General features: G+C 36.8%; 2 protein-coding genes across 3 annotated transcripts in view; both read left to right on the top strand.

The window, feature by feature from the left end:
- The window catches only part of LOC134228159 (alpha-tocopherol transfer protein-like), a 49262-nt gene extending 47967 nt beyond the window's left edge, over nucleotides 1-1295 (top strand). For both annotated transcript variants that reach the window (XM_062709943.1, XM_062709942.1), the window contains one exon: nucleotides 32-1295. In XM_062709943.1, coding sequence (XP_062565927.1) covers nucleotides 32-653 — 622 coding nt within the window. In that variant the 3' untranslated portion in view covers nucleotides 654-1295. The remainder of the gene's footprint in view (nucleotides 1-31) is intronic.
- A 13610-nt stretch (nucleotides 1296-14905) lies between these two features.
- LOC134221897 (odorant receptor 83a) lies at nucleotides 14906-16400 on the top strand. Its single transcript, XM_062701064.1, is given in 3 exon segments — nucleotides 14906-16066; nucleotides 16129-16284; nucleotides 16347-16400. Coding segments are annotated over 3 exon segments (1371 nt in total).
- Nucleotides 16401-16862: the final 462 nt, after the last annotated feature.

The raw sequence follows: 16862 nt of genomic DNA, 5'->3' as shown, positions 1-16862 counted from the left end.
AATCTAATGCCTATGTTTTCTCCCCCACCAGCCACATGCCGCCACTACCAGGACTGACCCCAGCCGGTTGCCGTGTGGTGATGCTCCGCGGTACCGACAAGGACATCACCACCCCGAACGTCATCGAATCGATGAAGCTGACGCTGATGATCGGCGATGTCCGTCTGGCCGAAGAAGCCGTCGGTGTTGCCGGCGACGTCTACATCATGGACGCCAGCGTTGCCAGTCCTACCCACTTTGCCAAATTCACTCCCACACTGGTCAAGAAGTTCCTCATCTGTGTCCAGGAGGCTTATCCAGTTAAACTGAAGGAAGTCCACGTGATCAACGTTTCGCCGATCGTCGACACCATCGTCAACTTTGTCAAGCCCTTCCTGAAGGAGAAGATCCGCGAGCGTATCCACATCCACAGCAGCATGGAGGACCTGTACAAGTACGTCCCCAAGGCAATGCTGCCATCCGAGTACGGTGGCGATGCTGGATCCATCAAGGACCTGAACGAGCAATGGCGCGCCAAGTTGGGCGAATACACCGCCTGGTTCAAGGAGCAGGAGGCCAGCAAGGCTAACGAATCCCTCAGACCAGGTGCTCCCAAGACCGCCGATGAGCTGTTCGGCATGGACGGTACCTTCAGACAGCTTACCATCGATTAAACATCTCCAACAATCCACCGTCCATTAGTTCTTCCACCGAACTATGCTCATCCCGTCCAAGAAAACCTCATCCCGGACCCAAAAGAAAAAAAACGTCAAATTAACCAAATTATTAGCAAAACATAAAAAAATCCAATTAACAAATCTCATCTCACCCTTTCACCCCTTCCACATATTTTTCATCTAAACCTAGTTAGCCAAATTACTCAAAATATACAATAAAGGACGCTCTAAAAGAACGTTACTTAGATGAATCCAAATTCTCAAACGCGCAGTACCACCATCGACCGAAATTGGATGAGAAAGAGCGAGCGATTTTTCGATTTTTTGAAAAGATTTAGATTTCATCGGGATCCTAGATCCCTGCCCAAGCATCATTCACCATGCACCAGCCAAATGGAAATCTCGCCAGATGTTCCGAGTGCTTGCTTTTCAAGGAACCTTCCCGCTGTGCACCATCGACAGTCAGAGCCGGGCAAGACGGCGAGACAACACTACGATGATGCGAGATTCGAATTTCAGAGCTACTCAGTCGAGTATGGAAGGTGTAAAACATTTAGAGCTGTCTGTGTTTGTTGTATCAGTTTTGTTATATATTTTTTGTACGTATTTGCTATTAAAGACTTTCTTGTTTAAAAGGAACTTGAACCGACTGTATTGAACTATCAATTGAGAAAGATTCCCTGTGTAAGTTCTTAACATTTTTATCAACAACAGAAAATACTCATACAGGAAATATCACACTATATTTTAAAGAGGCTTAGAATCCAAGCAAATATAACTTCGTGACTATTAAATAACCGTTAAAGATATAGATATTGATTGTATCAAAAATAAGGTGTCATTTCATGTACTACCAACTTCGAGGTTATAGCACGTTCTCCGACTTATGTTTTCATATTTATATAGTTGCATAACAAGTAATGAAAGCTGTTACTTCTTTTACTGCATTAATCAAAAAACGGCACCGTTGTTATTAAGTTGAACGATTGATCACCCGTAATACCTACTTCATGATAAAGAGATAAACCGCTCTTCAACTTGACCTAGTATTCGAAATACCGCACAGTATTCCAGTTCCAACTGTTCTATTGACTGAATAGTAGCGCTGAGTAAACATCTTTATATGCTATGCTACCGAGTAGAATCTACCACACTGTGCTCTAATTCTTACTATTCTTGTTAATACTTGAATGATGGTCGTGATTCCAATAACATTCGCAACACCATGATGCTTACGCTGGTTTTGAAGCTGATGAGATAAATCTCACCAGTTTCGAAGCGCTTATCAATTACGAATGATGCGAACAGGAATTTGGTGGATCTGCTGAAATCTCTGACTTATTTGAGCTCTGTGTAAAAGATTCTGAAATGCAGAACGTAATGAAAACAGATCTCTTCACAAGAAAGAATTCGGACCTCATAAAACGTAGCAAAAAAATGTTTGAACTTCAGTTCCTAAGCATGGTGAGAATCAGTAATTCCACTTTTTTGTTGAGGAAGAAGCTGAAGCCCGCCTTTTGCCTTCAAGATTCGATGTACACCATTTTTCGTAGGGTATAAATATTGATACCTTAATCTAAAGAGGCTTCACATTATGTTTAAGAAACATCTGATTACAAATTGATCCCTCATTTCTTCCTAATAGCCATGGAGTAGAAAAATGCACTAAACAAAGGACACAGGTTTACCACAAAAGTTCAATGCTATGGAAGTACATGCCGATAATAAAAGACTGAATAGGATGATTCCTTTGAGAAAGAATCCAGCAAACAACCAGTTGTGAACAAGATGCTCGTACCGCACAAAAAAAATCGAAATAACCTAAATTTTTTACACCATTTTGAAAATTCATATTATTATTAATATTTATTTGCAATGGTAATGAAGTTGAGAGCAGTTTCTATCAAGCATCACAGCAGTTTAAAAAAAGCAGTAAGACTTTGTATATTCTGAGATGTTCTTCATTACTCACAATGTAGAAAAAAAATAATTTTCTACTTCTAGCAACATACGTCCTAATGTGGTAGAGGTCGTTAGAAGTCAATTCTAAAACAAAGATGTTTTGCCATACTAGTAATTAATTGCAAGCGGTCGTTTATTCCCATCGTTTTATTTTAAATGACAATAATAAGCAAAATTGTTTATCCCTTTTGCGCTAGTAGTCCCTTAAAGGGATGTACAATTAATGATGAAACATATTTAATTTATGATAAGAAAGCAAAGAAAATTTGCAATGATGATGAATAACATATCAAGTGTAATGGGCTTTTAATATACTTCAATGTCAAAGTGCCACTTTTCCATATTCCATGTCTCGAGGACTTTTCATTCATGACAATACATAGGGGAAACGTTACGATCTCCATTTCACTAAAAAATATATTCATCTCTTCGCGAAACAAAGCAATACGGCACTAATTTCGTCGCATCTTGTTGTTAACATGCGTGCTCACTGCTGAAAAAAATCACAAAAATAAGAAACAAATCAAGTTCCTTCCAATTGCTTTGTTTTTGATGAGCGCACGACTTCCGAAGTTGGGTAAGTTGCCTGTATCTGGAGAAAAATCCAACTTCGGTATAAAAAAGCGTACTAACTTTGTTCCGGATAGACAATAATTTACGACGAGTTTATATGATATTTTCTTTTACGAACTAAAATAAAGATTGAAAACTCATATGTTAATATGTACATTATGTGTAAAATATTGATTTGAAAAATGTATTGGAGGTAACCACTTTCCCTTCGATGGGACTCGAACCCACGACCTACTGAGGGTCATGGGTTCGCTATAACTCCGTTATTAGTTGAATTCTAGCAACGAACCGTTAGGCCGAGCTGTAGAAAAACCTGTGGGCTTGACATTTAAAAACCAGCATAAGTCCATTTAGTCTTAGATGCCCTCCTTAGCCGTGCTGTAAGACGAGTGGCTACAAAGCAAGACCATGCTGAGGGTGGCTGGGTTCGATTCCTGGTGCTGGTCTAGGCAATTTTCGCATTGGAAATTGTCTCGACTTCCCTGGGCATAAAAGTAGCATCGTGTAAGCCTCATGAGTCATGATATACGAATGCAAAAATGGTAACTTGGCTTACAACCCTCGCAGTTAATAACTGTGGAAGTGCTTAATGAACACTAAGCTGCGAGGCGGCTCTGTCCCAGTGAGGGGATGTAATGCCAAAAAGAAGAAGAAGATAAGTCCATTTAAGCGGGTTTGAATCACATTTCAATACTTTCCATATCATTTGAAAGCAACTGTTACCGGCTACGCCGCCCTTGTGTTTAGTAGGTAAAGGAATATCGTCCCACCTACACGGGGGGGATTTGACCAGTGAAATATATTTTCGATAATCGTAAGATTTTTGAAAATTGGAGCAATGTTATATCATACTAGTCGACCCGGCAGACGTTGTCCTGCAAAGTAGGCGAAATTGTGCGTTCTGAACTGCTCATGCGAAGTTTCCATATGATTCTTAATATTAGTTTTTCACGATTTACTCAACCTTACTCGTGATTTTCGGATGAGGAAATAGCATATAAACCCGTCGGAAACGATAACGAACTTATCTGTTGAAGAAATGAAGAAAATCCATCCAGCCGTTTTCGAGTTATGCGGATACGAACACAGACCATTTCATTTTTATTATATAGACTAGTCGACCCGGCAGACGTTGTCCTGCATAGTAGGCGAAAATGCGCGTTGTGAACTGCCCATGCGAAATTTCCATACGAATCTTAATTTTAGTTTTTCACGATTTACTCAACTTTATTAATAATTTTCGCATGAGGAAATATCATATAAACCCGTCGGAAACTATAACGAATGTTTCTGCTGAAGAAATGAAAAAAATCCATTCAGCCGTTTTTGAGTTATGCGGATACGAACACAGACCATTTCATTTTTGTATATAAGACAGACCATTTCATTTTTATATATAAGAGAAGATAGATTAACGACTGAGGAAAGTTATATTTTGTTTGCATAACTGAGTGAGGGGACAAAAGAGCAGCGTCGCTCCACAATGTTGCGCAAACAAACATTGAAAGTTACATCAAATCTTTAACTTTTTGATTTTATTTCCATTATGTAATACAAAAATACCTCATGGTGAATGTGATCCCTTCTTTAAAAGTAATTTGGCATAACGCTATATGGTATAAGGTCATTTGGCACAAAGCCCATCAGACACAAGGGTCATTTGGCTTTACGGACATTTGTCATAATTTTGAACTGCAACGAAAAAGTGAGTCATTTGACATATTTGGCATAACGGGTATTTAGCATAACGAATATTTGGCATAATTTGGAAGAACAAAAACGATCCTAATAATTTGGAACTGTAAAAGAGAAAGTGGTTATTTCTCGCTTAACTTTTCAAAAGGACCTAAGTAACATTTTTTTCATGAATTAATTTGAATAGCGCAATCAACAGAAAAACATGAAAGCTTTTGATTGCAGTACTCAAATTAATTCATGAAAAAAATGTTACTTAGGTCCTTTTGAAAAGTTAAGTGAGATTTGATGTATTTTTTTCATATTCTTAGTTAAAGTAGATCGAGGATATGTTCTTATAGATTTTGACTAATGATAGACATTTTTCGCAAAGACGGATAAACGGAACGCTAGAACCACTTACGAGAAAGGGATCACATCCGTCATTGAATTATTCCTTCTTCCTAAACGCCTATTTTAAAAGAAGGGATTAAATTCACCACCTTATTCCAGGAAAAAGCCTACACCCAAAGGACGAATCACATCTACAGTCACTCTCAAAATTGAACATACAGCTTAGATTAGATAAATGTATTCGAAAATTCCAAAGGAAATTTAATTGTTGGCTCAATTGTTTTTGATGCATTTCAATATTTATCCCTTCCTTCAATGTATGCGTACATAAAATGGTTGAAATTTTTTCTCTAAAGTTCATTTATTTGAAAATAATCTCAAAATACGCCTATTTTTTGAAATGTGAATGTTATCAATATGATTGAGTTTTTTGACAATTTTTGAATGGCATCAACTAGCTATCTTGTTCAACTGATGCATAATGTAGAAATACCCATAAATAGCGTTACAAATAAGACAATAGAGCAGTGTTTGCTTAGCTAGGGCATATTGCCCCCCCTTTCCCTACAGGGTGACAAAAGAAAATTTCCAAATTCGAGACCGTCACGAAATCATGTAAGATTTTGAACTTGAATAGCGCCTTTACTGCCGCTAACCGCATATCGAGCACATCTGTGCTCGACTTGCGGTTAGCGGCAGTTTATCTTCCGATGGATTTTTGAGATTTATATATCAATCGACTCGGAAATTCTCTACCAATTTGTCAATTATATTGAAACTTTGGGTTATGAACGTTAAAATAGGGTATCGGATCATTTTGTCAGCACCCTCTTTTCTTGTCCGCAAGAGTCTCGTTTCGGCCGTCGCCGTTCAGTGCGGTTGGCTTTTGGACTCTGCTTTTTGTGCGGTGTTTCGCACAAAAAGTAGAACAATGGAGCCGGACCAGTGACCGCGGTCGAAACAAAGGTAACAAAAATGCGTAATGTAGTGCATGGTGTATAAAAAGTGATGCAGATAGGGGCATGTTTGTGCAGGCATGAGACGATCAATTCTTATCAATGCCAATGCCCTTGCTAGTAATGCAATCATCGCAATGTAATTGCACAAACATGTTTATATTAAAAAATGACTTTGGAAAAATGTTGAACTTTTTTTTTGCAAACTGAAAACTAATAAGGCCGTTACCCATATTTATTAAAAATTATGGTCTACGCAAGGTCAAGGTCTACTGGTCTCCGCAAAGTCAAGAGGGAGGGGGTAATCTTCTTCTTCTACTGAATCGAGCGGCGTGGAAATTTAAATGCAGAGGTTTTTGGGGCCGCGGAAGGTTGTTAAGATGGTTCGAGACCCCTCTCCTCTTTGAAACGTGGCTCCTATACAAATGAAACATCAATTTCATCATAACTCGAGATCAAACAAATGGAACCAAATCTGGCGTGTGGAGATTTCGGAAGGGGAGATATGTTTCTGTGGTGGTTTGCAACGCCTCCCCCTTCTGGAAAGGGAGGCTCCCATACAAATGAACCAAAAATTTCTGAATAACTCGAGAACTAATCAGAGAATAAATCAATTTTAGGCGAAACAAAGTTCGTCGGGTCTGCTAGTAAGAGATAAATATTGAAATGAAAAAAAAATAATAATAAAAAAATAATAAAATAATATATAAAAAATAATAATAATTTGTTAAAGAATGTTTTGAAAGTTCCCAAAATTTACCGGAAATCTTTTTTAATGCCCCTCAGATTGTTATTTTTGAGCAAAACAGGGAGGTGGGGAGTGGGGTGGAGACACATTTTATAAAAATATTTTTATCGGCCTTATAATATTTTGTCCAATTAAATGCGCGCCTGAATCAGAAGGATTTAACTTTGATTCAGGAAGTGTGAATGCACTTAAGATATTTTTATAATACGTGGGTGCAATCATGCGGTACTTATTGTACACGACAAAAGCTTCGGAACGCATTCGTTCTTGAAACGGGCTATATGAGTTACAATAGAGCTATCACCTTCTTGCTCCCTGAATCAAACGTCTTGCAATGATAATATTAAAATGGTTGCACGAATATTTTATCCATAGTGACACTCAGTGTTGGTAGAATCATACTCAAATCTGAATCATCGAGGTTTCATGCACGAGCTAATTCGCCTGCGGTTCTGTAGGGTGAGCATCGCGCTTGAGTTTCACGGCCAGAATCGCATAGCTTCGCTCACTCACCGAAAAATGATTTCGTTCTAAAAAGCGTCAAAACGCAATCGAGGCGTATGTTTTGTTTATATATGCAATTATTGGCCATTGTTTTAGACGAAAAACAGATAATTCAATGCATTCAACAATGAAGATCACGTAAATATCATGCAATGATGCAAATTGCGATTCGAATCATGAGCAAATCTCTCGGCCATAATTCTGATGGGACTTTACTCACGCATGGTTTGAATCGCCGATGAGATTTGAGATTTCCAGATTTTACTAACACTGGTGACACTGCCAGATAGTGGGAGTTAGATTGTAATAACACACACCCTCTTTCCCCGTCCTCAACGTTTACTACTCGCGCGCATCACAACCAAATTAATTGGGTTTTGGTACATGATAGACATTTTATGATTTCTAGTGATGCACGAAAAACAAGATATGCCTATGATTGGAATGTTTCTGAATAATAAATGTTGCAAACGGAAAAGAGGATGCTCCCCTAGGGCTTCTTCTATTGAAATATTTCATCAAATGCTTCAAAACCCAAATGTAGGCAATTCGGATCCAAGAAAGGCATCATTACCACTGAGGAATAAATTTGGGTTTTCATAGTAAATTTTTTAAACAATTGTCGTATCCAACAATTTTCATATCTTAAGATACGCTAGTTTTGTTCCAAACAGTGACATAAGTAATCAAATGAATTTTCTTAAAATATTCATGCATGATGGCACTACAATCCTCAATGAACAAAATTGCCTTACGTAGTTTACGTTGGGTCTTGTACATAACCCTTCTGATTTTGTTCTATAAAATTTCTTATTATAAACACGATTAATGTATTTTAATATTGTTTTTTCGTTATTATATTTATAATAATAAACATCCGCTACTTAAACAATCAATGTTTTGAAATTAAACCATGTTTTGGTCAAAATGGCGAACAAGTGAGAGGTAAGAACATTGCGATTTAACAATTCAATGCTGTTGTGCAGAATAGATGCTTTAAGACATGGATTTCACCGGCATCGTGTCTTATATATGATAGATAATCGAAATCGAAAACAGATGTGAACATACAGAGAAAACGAAAAATGTTGGGAATGGCATATTTCAAATTAATTATAATTTTATTTAAAAGTCGATGTATATGTAGCCTATAAGCTCAGGACACTCATTAATAATATTATTAATAAAAAAGCAGCACACGGATACATTGTAAGATGCCATTTTATATTTGAAGACTCAATCACCGTAGGAATAAATTTGGTTGAATCATTAAAATACATAGTCATAGTCTTAAAAAAGGTTTATTTTTACTCGCCACATGGCTTCAAAAATATTACTCTTAATGATCGACCTGAGACAATAATCGAGCTTTAAAACAAATTAAAGTTAAAGACATACTAAATTTGAATTATGTCATTCCTAACATTTGTCGTTTTTTCTATATGTTTACATCTGTTTTCATCATTTACCGACTGAATTTTCCCAAATTAATCGTATGTCTCGCTCGATTTCGATTATCTATCATATATAAGATACGATGCCGGTGAAACATACAAATTAAAGCATCTATTTTGCCCAGCAGCATTGAATTGTTCAAAACCAATGTTCTTACCTCTCACTTGTTCGCCATTTTGACCAAAACATGGTTTAAGTAGCGGATGTTTATTATTATAAATATAATCATGAAAAAACAATATTAAAATACATTAATCGTGTTTATAATAAGAAATATCATATCAATATTGTGAGGGAAGTCAGATTTTTTCTTTTTTTGGAAAAGATGTTTAATTTTGATACACATAGTTAAGTTTGCCATCTTAGGGTGTTTTTAAGAGATATTGCGAAAAAAGATTCGGCTGCCGGTGGGACTTGAACCCACACTATTCCATTTAGTACACGGACGTATTACCAATTATACAACAGCTGCCCTTGCGAGAAGTTGTTCCATAACCAGCTAATAACGATGGGATATCAGTCAATTCCCCGTATCTATCGAATCTGCTTTGGCAACATTTCACACCCTGTTCTCTCTACCCAACTATGTGTATCAGAATTGAACAACAGTCGGTTGCGTTTGCCGAGAGTAACGAGAGTTACATATCACCAAATGTTATTCCGCGAAAATGAAATCAGCTAAATGTTTTTCGGTGAAATGTTAAAAAATCGATTCTCATTGCTTAACCTTCCGTGACCCATAGGGGTGGGGTGATAAAAAGTACATCACCTTTGAAAAAAGCACGCTTGTCGTTTACAACAGCGGCGGGACTCCGTAAGAGATCCGAAACCATGAGAAGATTAAGAAGGGATCTCATATATATTTTCCTTATTCTGGTCAAAGTTGCCTACTTATTCTGGTCAAACACCTACTCTCCAAAAACGAAAATTATTTGCCTTTGCCTTTCGAGCTAACGCCTACTTCTGAAGAAAGGACCATATCTACCATTTCCTTACTTCGTGAAAATGCTTTATTTTAAAGAATGGATCACATCCCCCATTTCCTTATTCTAAGAAGATATATTATATTACAGAAAGAATAAAATTCATTGTTTAATTATTTCGGGAAAGAACCCACTTTTAAGGCTCTATAAACCGTAATCAATCCGATAATGACGATGATTTTATTCGAATCCGCACTAATACTAATACAGTTTTGAACTAAATTCAATATTTCGGGGCTATTTACGGATTTTCTCTCCATCATAATATATTCATAGCATTTCCATATTATTATTGACGTAGGACCTACGTCTTTCTTTACTATACTGGGTGTCATTTGGATTTTTGGAAATCGAGAGCGTTACGCTGGAAGGGAAGATTTTGAACGTTACTAGCGCCATTATCTTTTTTCACTTATCAAAATTAGCAATTACTGGGAAATTGCTGGAAAAAACTCTGAAAACTGCGTTTTTCCTAGGCCGATATTCGTATGTTCATCGAACGCATACTAACGTACATACACCCTCAGTTGATTTTTCACTTAATCTTTTCCTATTGTTTTTTACTTACTTTTGCTTATGGATCCTGTACACCTCCGGTGGTGCAAAGGGCCGACTTGAAAGATTTCCATCCTGACTGAGTTTCGCTTTTTTCTTCAATCTTGACTACCAATTAATTCACTTCACGTCCAAAAACTGTCGAAAACTGCTTCCAAAAATCGAAGTGAGAGACAAATTTGACGACCGTATTATGAATGCAATAAAATGCGGAAGACTCGAATTCACTAGTGCAATAAGTGAAACGGTGAATACAAAATCTACGCGATGCAACTTCATTCAATCCGAACAATACAACGTATACCCCAGCCAACACACAAACAAAGATGTGCATATACAAGAAAATAATCATCTTTTCACCGTTACCAGATTAAATAAAAAAATTAAACCGATAAATACCCATATATTTGATACACCGTGAACATTAGGGCAGCTCAAATTTCAAAAATGTTCGAAAATTCCAACTCCTACATGTCTATTAGCATCATTTTGATAATATAGGAGTCCTGGCAAAATTTCAGGCAATTCGGTGGTCATTTAGCTGTGGCGCGAAGTCAATTTATGTTTATATGGAAATTTGTATGGGAAAAACTAAAAAATCATTCAAGTCTCCCTACATCTGTCAAGACGTGATGAATTCAAACAAACATCCCCAACCTCTCTTTTTGGAATCTATATAAACGAGACCTCCGGATAACACATTAGTTATGAGTGGATTGAATGGTTCTATTGCAAGCGTGAATATGAGATAAATGGCTAAAATGGTGTAATTAGCCTCAACGTAGCAGTGGAAACATAAATCAAAATTAATGAGTTACCCACTGGTTAAGCTCAAATAGACTCCAAAAATGGAGATTGGGGATGTTTATTGGAAGATAAATTTCAAGTTTTTCCCAAACAAATTTCCATATAAACATAAATTGACCTCGCGCCACCCCTAAATGGCCACCGAATTGCCTGAAATTTTGCCAGGACTCCTACATTATCAAAATGATTCTTATAGACATTTGGGAGTTGGAATTTTCGAACGTTTTTGAAATGTGAACTACCCTAGTGAACATGTGTTATGATGTAAAATAAACAATTCGTCAAGTCTGGCAACATTATGCATCAGCTGGCATATTTTTAACACCCCATTTCCACCCACCCCAGTTGTAAACAAAATTCATTTATCGCTGCTGCACTTTTCCGTACCAATTGCATTACTATTACAAACAAGTGATACAGTAATTAATTTTCAAAACATTGTGATGGAGTCTTGAGCCTTAAAGGAGGACATTTATTATTGCATTATTCTGGGAGATGCATTCTTTTTGAAGAAGGAATCACATTCACCATTGCCTCATTCAGGATAAACGCATTATTTTTGTTCAAACGGATTCACATTTACCCTTATAGTCGCCTTATAGCAGCCGTTGTTTGGCTATTTCAGAAAAACAAACTACCACCACTGTACTCTGACATCTTTATAATTTACCAGCACATTTTGGAAGATCAAGAACAAGCAGACACTCTATAATGTATCTTTGAACACAGCTCTGTTCGGACGCATACTGTCGATCGCAATAATGTGTTTGCAAGAGATACTTTATGTTCGGAAAATTGTTTCATTCGGGGAAATGCTACATTCAGGCAAATTGCATTCGTAGAAATTGCTTTAGAAGAATTGGTTCTCGGGGAATTGTCGTACAATCATTCTGGACAAACTTCTATTTTCGTTAAACGATTTACATTTACTTTTAAAGAAGTGATCACATCCACCATTGCCTTAATCCAGATAAATGCCCACTTTTAAAGAAGTGATCACTTCCACCATTGCCTTAATCCGGGCGAGCACCTGCTTCAAAAGAAGGGATCACATCCACCACCGCCTTATACCGAGCAAACGCCATGTTTAACACATGTTATCTGCTTCTGATTTCGTCTACTCCTAATCATATGACAGTTTTGGTATGATTTCTTAAAGATCCATATTTTCCATATTTTGTGTACAGAATCAGAAATAATATTGTGCAGTGCAACAAAATGACAACTTTCATCACCGCTAGGTGCATTAAACTAGGTTTTTAAATGACGTTTTAAAGATTTTTTTTTTATTTTTTTAGGTCAAGCTGGGGGAGCGAGGGAGCATTCAAGCATTGGCGTTTAGTGTTGTTTGATGAAGAAGAGACAGAAAAGAAAACATTTGATAAAGATTCACTGGAAAGCATACGAACGTAGAATATTTTGAAAGACTTATCTAAAATTTTAAACACAATTCAATTAAAAACAATTAGCAGTACGGGTCGGAATTTCTTATACTGTGAATAAAGCGAAATGATGTGGAGTTTCAAAATTCTATTCGTATGCTATCCCGTGCAATTTTTTTCAAATATCTTTTTTGTGTTAAGAAAATTATTTTGAGCTTTTTAGTGGAATATCTTCGCTTGTCATAAGACGAGTGTATACAATCCCATTGAATTCCACCACTTAATTGTATCTTGACAGATCCGTATTTCGACCTCAACAGTAAGGCCGTCTTCAGTTTCTCGTACTTGACTCGACTAAGTCGGGTCAAGTACGAGACACTGAAGACGGCCTTACTGTTGAGGTCAAAATACGGATCTGTTAAGATACAATTAAGTGGTGGAATTCAATGGGATTTTATAAACTCGTCTTATGACAAGTGATCTTTTTTGTGTTTTCTTATCCATGCAACATAAGACCATCAATTGCTATGCCGCAATTATTTCGCCGCTTGTGTTGAAGCCAGTACGCTTTGTGTGTTTATTGCATAAACGAGATAATCTAAAACTATAAGTGGCTTGGTAGCCGTCTGTGAATGTTGCATGAAAGTTGTAGAGCGCTTTAAGCTGGGCGGCCATACACGCTTAGCCTGATCTACTTAACATAGAGTCGAATCTGACTCATTTTTATTAAAAATGGCACAACTCAAAATTTAAGAAAATCTTACCACCTACTTCTTTAAAATGATAGTTACGATAAGGTTGAATATTATCTTCCATTAGTTAGACTGGGATGAACAAGTTTAATTATCTATCTGAGTGTATTTCACAGCGAACAGATTCCTAATTTATTGAAATAGTATTATTTATTAATATTTATAGTTGTCCCATTTTCAATGAAAATTTGTCAGATTTGATTCTACTCGAAGTAAGAGGAAGTAGCTAATCGAAAGATAATTTAAAATCAAAGTCGTTCGCTGGGATGCCAGTAAATACGAAGCGATAGAGTGTGAAAGGAACCTAACTATTATCGAGATGAACCAAGAATTGCCGAAACAATTCTTGGAGGAATTTCCAAGAAATTCCTGGAGCAGTTACCCCAGAAATTTGTAAATGAATTTTCGAACGAAATCTTGGGTGAATTTCCGAAGGAACTCCTGAAAAAAATTCACTCGTATTTCCTGGTGGAATTTCTGAATGAATTTTTATGAAATTTTTAAAAGAATTCCTGACGGTATATCCGAATTTTCTGAAGGAATTTTTAAAGTAATTCCTGGATTTTTTTTCTAGATGATGTTTGAAATTGAAAGAGGAATTCTTGGAAATATTTCCGTAAGAAAGAGGGACAAAAAAAAGCATGAAACTGTTTAAGGAATGTTTTTAGAGGACATTACTTAGGAATTTTCGGAGTGATTCGCGGAGGAATATGCGTAGGCATCTTCTGAAGAACTCTCACATGAACTTTCAGAGATTTTTCCTTGATGAATTAGCAAACGAGTTACAAAATCACAAATTTCAGTAGCTATTTTTTTTGAATTCCAGAGGATACACTAAGGAAGCAATCGAGTCGAAGCCTTTAAATTGAACTCTAGAATATTATGACATTACAAAACAAAGATGGTAAAGCCTTTTTAAAAGCTATTGAATTTGATTACGATCAGTCATTGCGCTCAAAAGTTATGAAGGAAATGTTTTACTGGGTTGGTTTCTTGGTTAGATTCGAGCAAGGCAGTGTCACTACTAGGTATAAGAGGTGAGCCAGCCCAGGGCTGCAAACCTCTATAATAAAGACATAAAAAAACTACTAGGTGAATTAGTTTAGGGTTTTTATTCCAGTTTCGCTCTTTTTCAGGTATTTAATCAAATACAACATAAGCTAAACAATTCGAACACCCTAATATCGTTGTAAACACCCAATTAATGAAAAATGTATTTGCAGTACAGTCTAAAGTGTGCAATTAATAGCGATATCAAATACAAATCTTGAAGCAACTAATATTGCACATTAATAAATGATCTATATCGTTATTAATCATTCATTTGGCTTTTTATTTTCGTCAGTCGATTTTCTCACGAGTGACAATCTTTGACGCCACGAAGACGGCTCCTACACATTTAGCCAGGAGACATGCCTAGAAACCTTTATATGTAAGTAAGTGCATAAAACAAAACGCATTATCTTACAGACCCTCCATCGGAAAAGAAATCGGAAATGAGTAAAACGGAGTTCGATAAAAATTTGTCAATTATATTTTTCTTTATGCGGATTGTTGCCTTGTGGCCGTATGACTTCGATAGACATCTTGCTGTGAGGATCCAGAAACGCTATCATATATCGTTTATGTTGAACGTGCTTTACTACCTTTTCTGGCAATTCATCTGCCTACACATCGCCATATTCCACATCAAAACCGTCCTAAACAGTGTGGATAATCTGGACAATCTGTTCCTGGTGATGGTGAATGCCATTATCTACTGTTTGATGCCATTTGTAAATGCGTACTTTCGGCTTTGCTATAGTAAGAATATCGAGCTTATTACTCTGCTCAAGTGTAAGTTCAAGCAACGGTCAGCAGCCGGCCTAACGTACGTCAAGTTCGACTCATCGAGACGTTATTTCATACGGCTGTTCAAAGCTTGGATTATAACTTGTATTCTTGGAGCACTGCATTGGGCAGTTTTACCGATTCTTCAATATGAGAGGATGCTGCCTCTACAGTGTTGGTATCCTTTTGATATTAATCGTTCTCCTGCTTACGAGTTGGCATACCTGGGACAGGTTCTTGGCCAGCTCCAGGTGGGGATCGTATACGGAATTGCAGGAACATTGCAAATGATGTACATTTTTACAGTTTGTGGACAGTACGACATACTTTCCTGTAGTTTGAGCAATATTTATTACACTGCGATGATCAACGACTCACGTAAGCAGATTAAGCTGTCCGAATTACAAGCTTTCCAGAAGGACATTTTACGAGAACCGAAAAATTATTACATCAAAGAAGTGTTTTTGGAAGAATTAGCCAAGGCACCAGTCTCGACCATTAAGAAGCTGGCTCCTATATCAGTAAAGCATCAATACTTAGATTTCCTTCAAGATGAGTTGGCCACAGCGTTTGATGAGTGCATAGATCACCATGTCTTGTTGATGAACTTTTGCCGTCTGTTGGAAGATTGCGCTCATCCCTTCATAATGATGAAGCTTGCACAGATGTTGTGTTTACTTTGTTTGACCTCATATATGGCAACCGTTGTATGTAACTTATTCGAATCTTTTTGGACAAATCTTTAATATTTTTGTTTTTCTTCCAATCAGGAGAGTCTGAGTGCAATGAAGTTGATCAATATTGTAGAGTACTTCATGCTAACGATGGTTGAGCTCTTTTCGTTTTGTTATTTGGGAGAAACCTTGCAAAATCAGGTGAAGTATTCAGTTGAAAACAATTGAAAAAATAAATATATTTAATCATATATCTTCCACAGAGTGTGAAAGTGAGTGATGCTTTAATGACGTCCAACTGGTACAACGGCGGTGCTCAGTTTCGTCAAAGAGTAATAATTCTTATAATGGCTTCACAGAAACCAAAAAAGTTGACCGCCCTTAAGCTATTTGATTTGGACTTTGTGACGTATGTTTCGGTAAGTGTTATGTCTATAGTGTCTGTAAAATCAGATGAAACATGAATAAATTTTCTTTTCAGGTATTGAAGGCCGCTTTTTCATATTACACGTTGCTGAAAAATTTGCAAAACTGATAATCCAAATAAACATCATTACAGTTCTAAATCGAATCGAAATAAAATGCAATCTAATTAATCGATTTTAGTCACTCGCAAAAAAAACTACAGAAATCATAGAGAGATATAAGAGAAGCTTTCGAAAGCCATAGTGGCCAAGTGTTTAAGATTTGAGCACCATGACTTTTCGAATATGGTGTTTTTTATTATACACCGTGTCCAATATATTCTCAAACATATTCAATAGGGTGGTTCAAAAAATCGATTTTGCTCCACAGTGCCCATCTGATTCTTTATCATGTTCTGAGTGTCCTCTGAAAATTAGAGCTCATTTGGATTAAAACTGATTTAGCACAAGCGATTTCAAGTTTGCATGCAAATTAGTATGGGGAAATTTATTTTTTCAGTATACTGTAAATGACGCTTCCGCATTAAGCGCAGGTTAAAAGAAACCCTACATAGCTAAACGGAATACTCAAC

This window comes from Armigeres subalbatus, chromosome 3 (genome assembly GCF_024139115.2).
Source record: "Armigeres subalbatus isolate Guangzhou_Male chromosome 3, GZ_Asu_2, whole genome shotgun sequence".
Taxonomy (NCBI): Eukaryota; Metazoa; Arthropoda; class Insecta; order Diptera; family Culicidae; genus Armigeres; species Armigeres subalbatus.
This window is presented reverse-complemented; position numbering and strand designations above follow the sequence as displayed.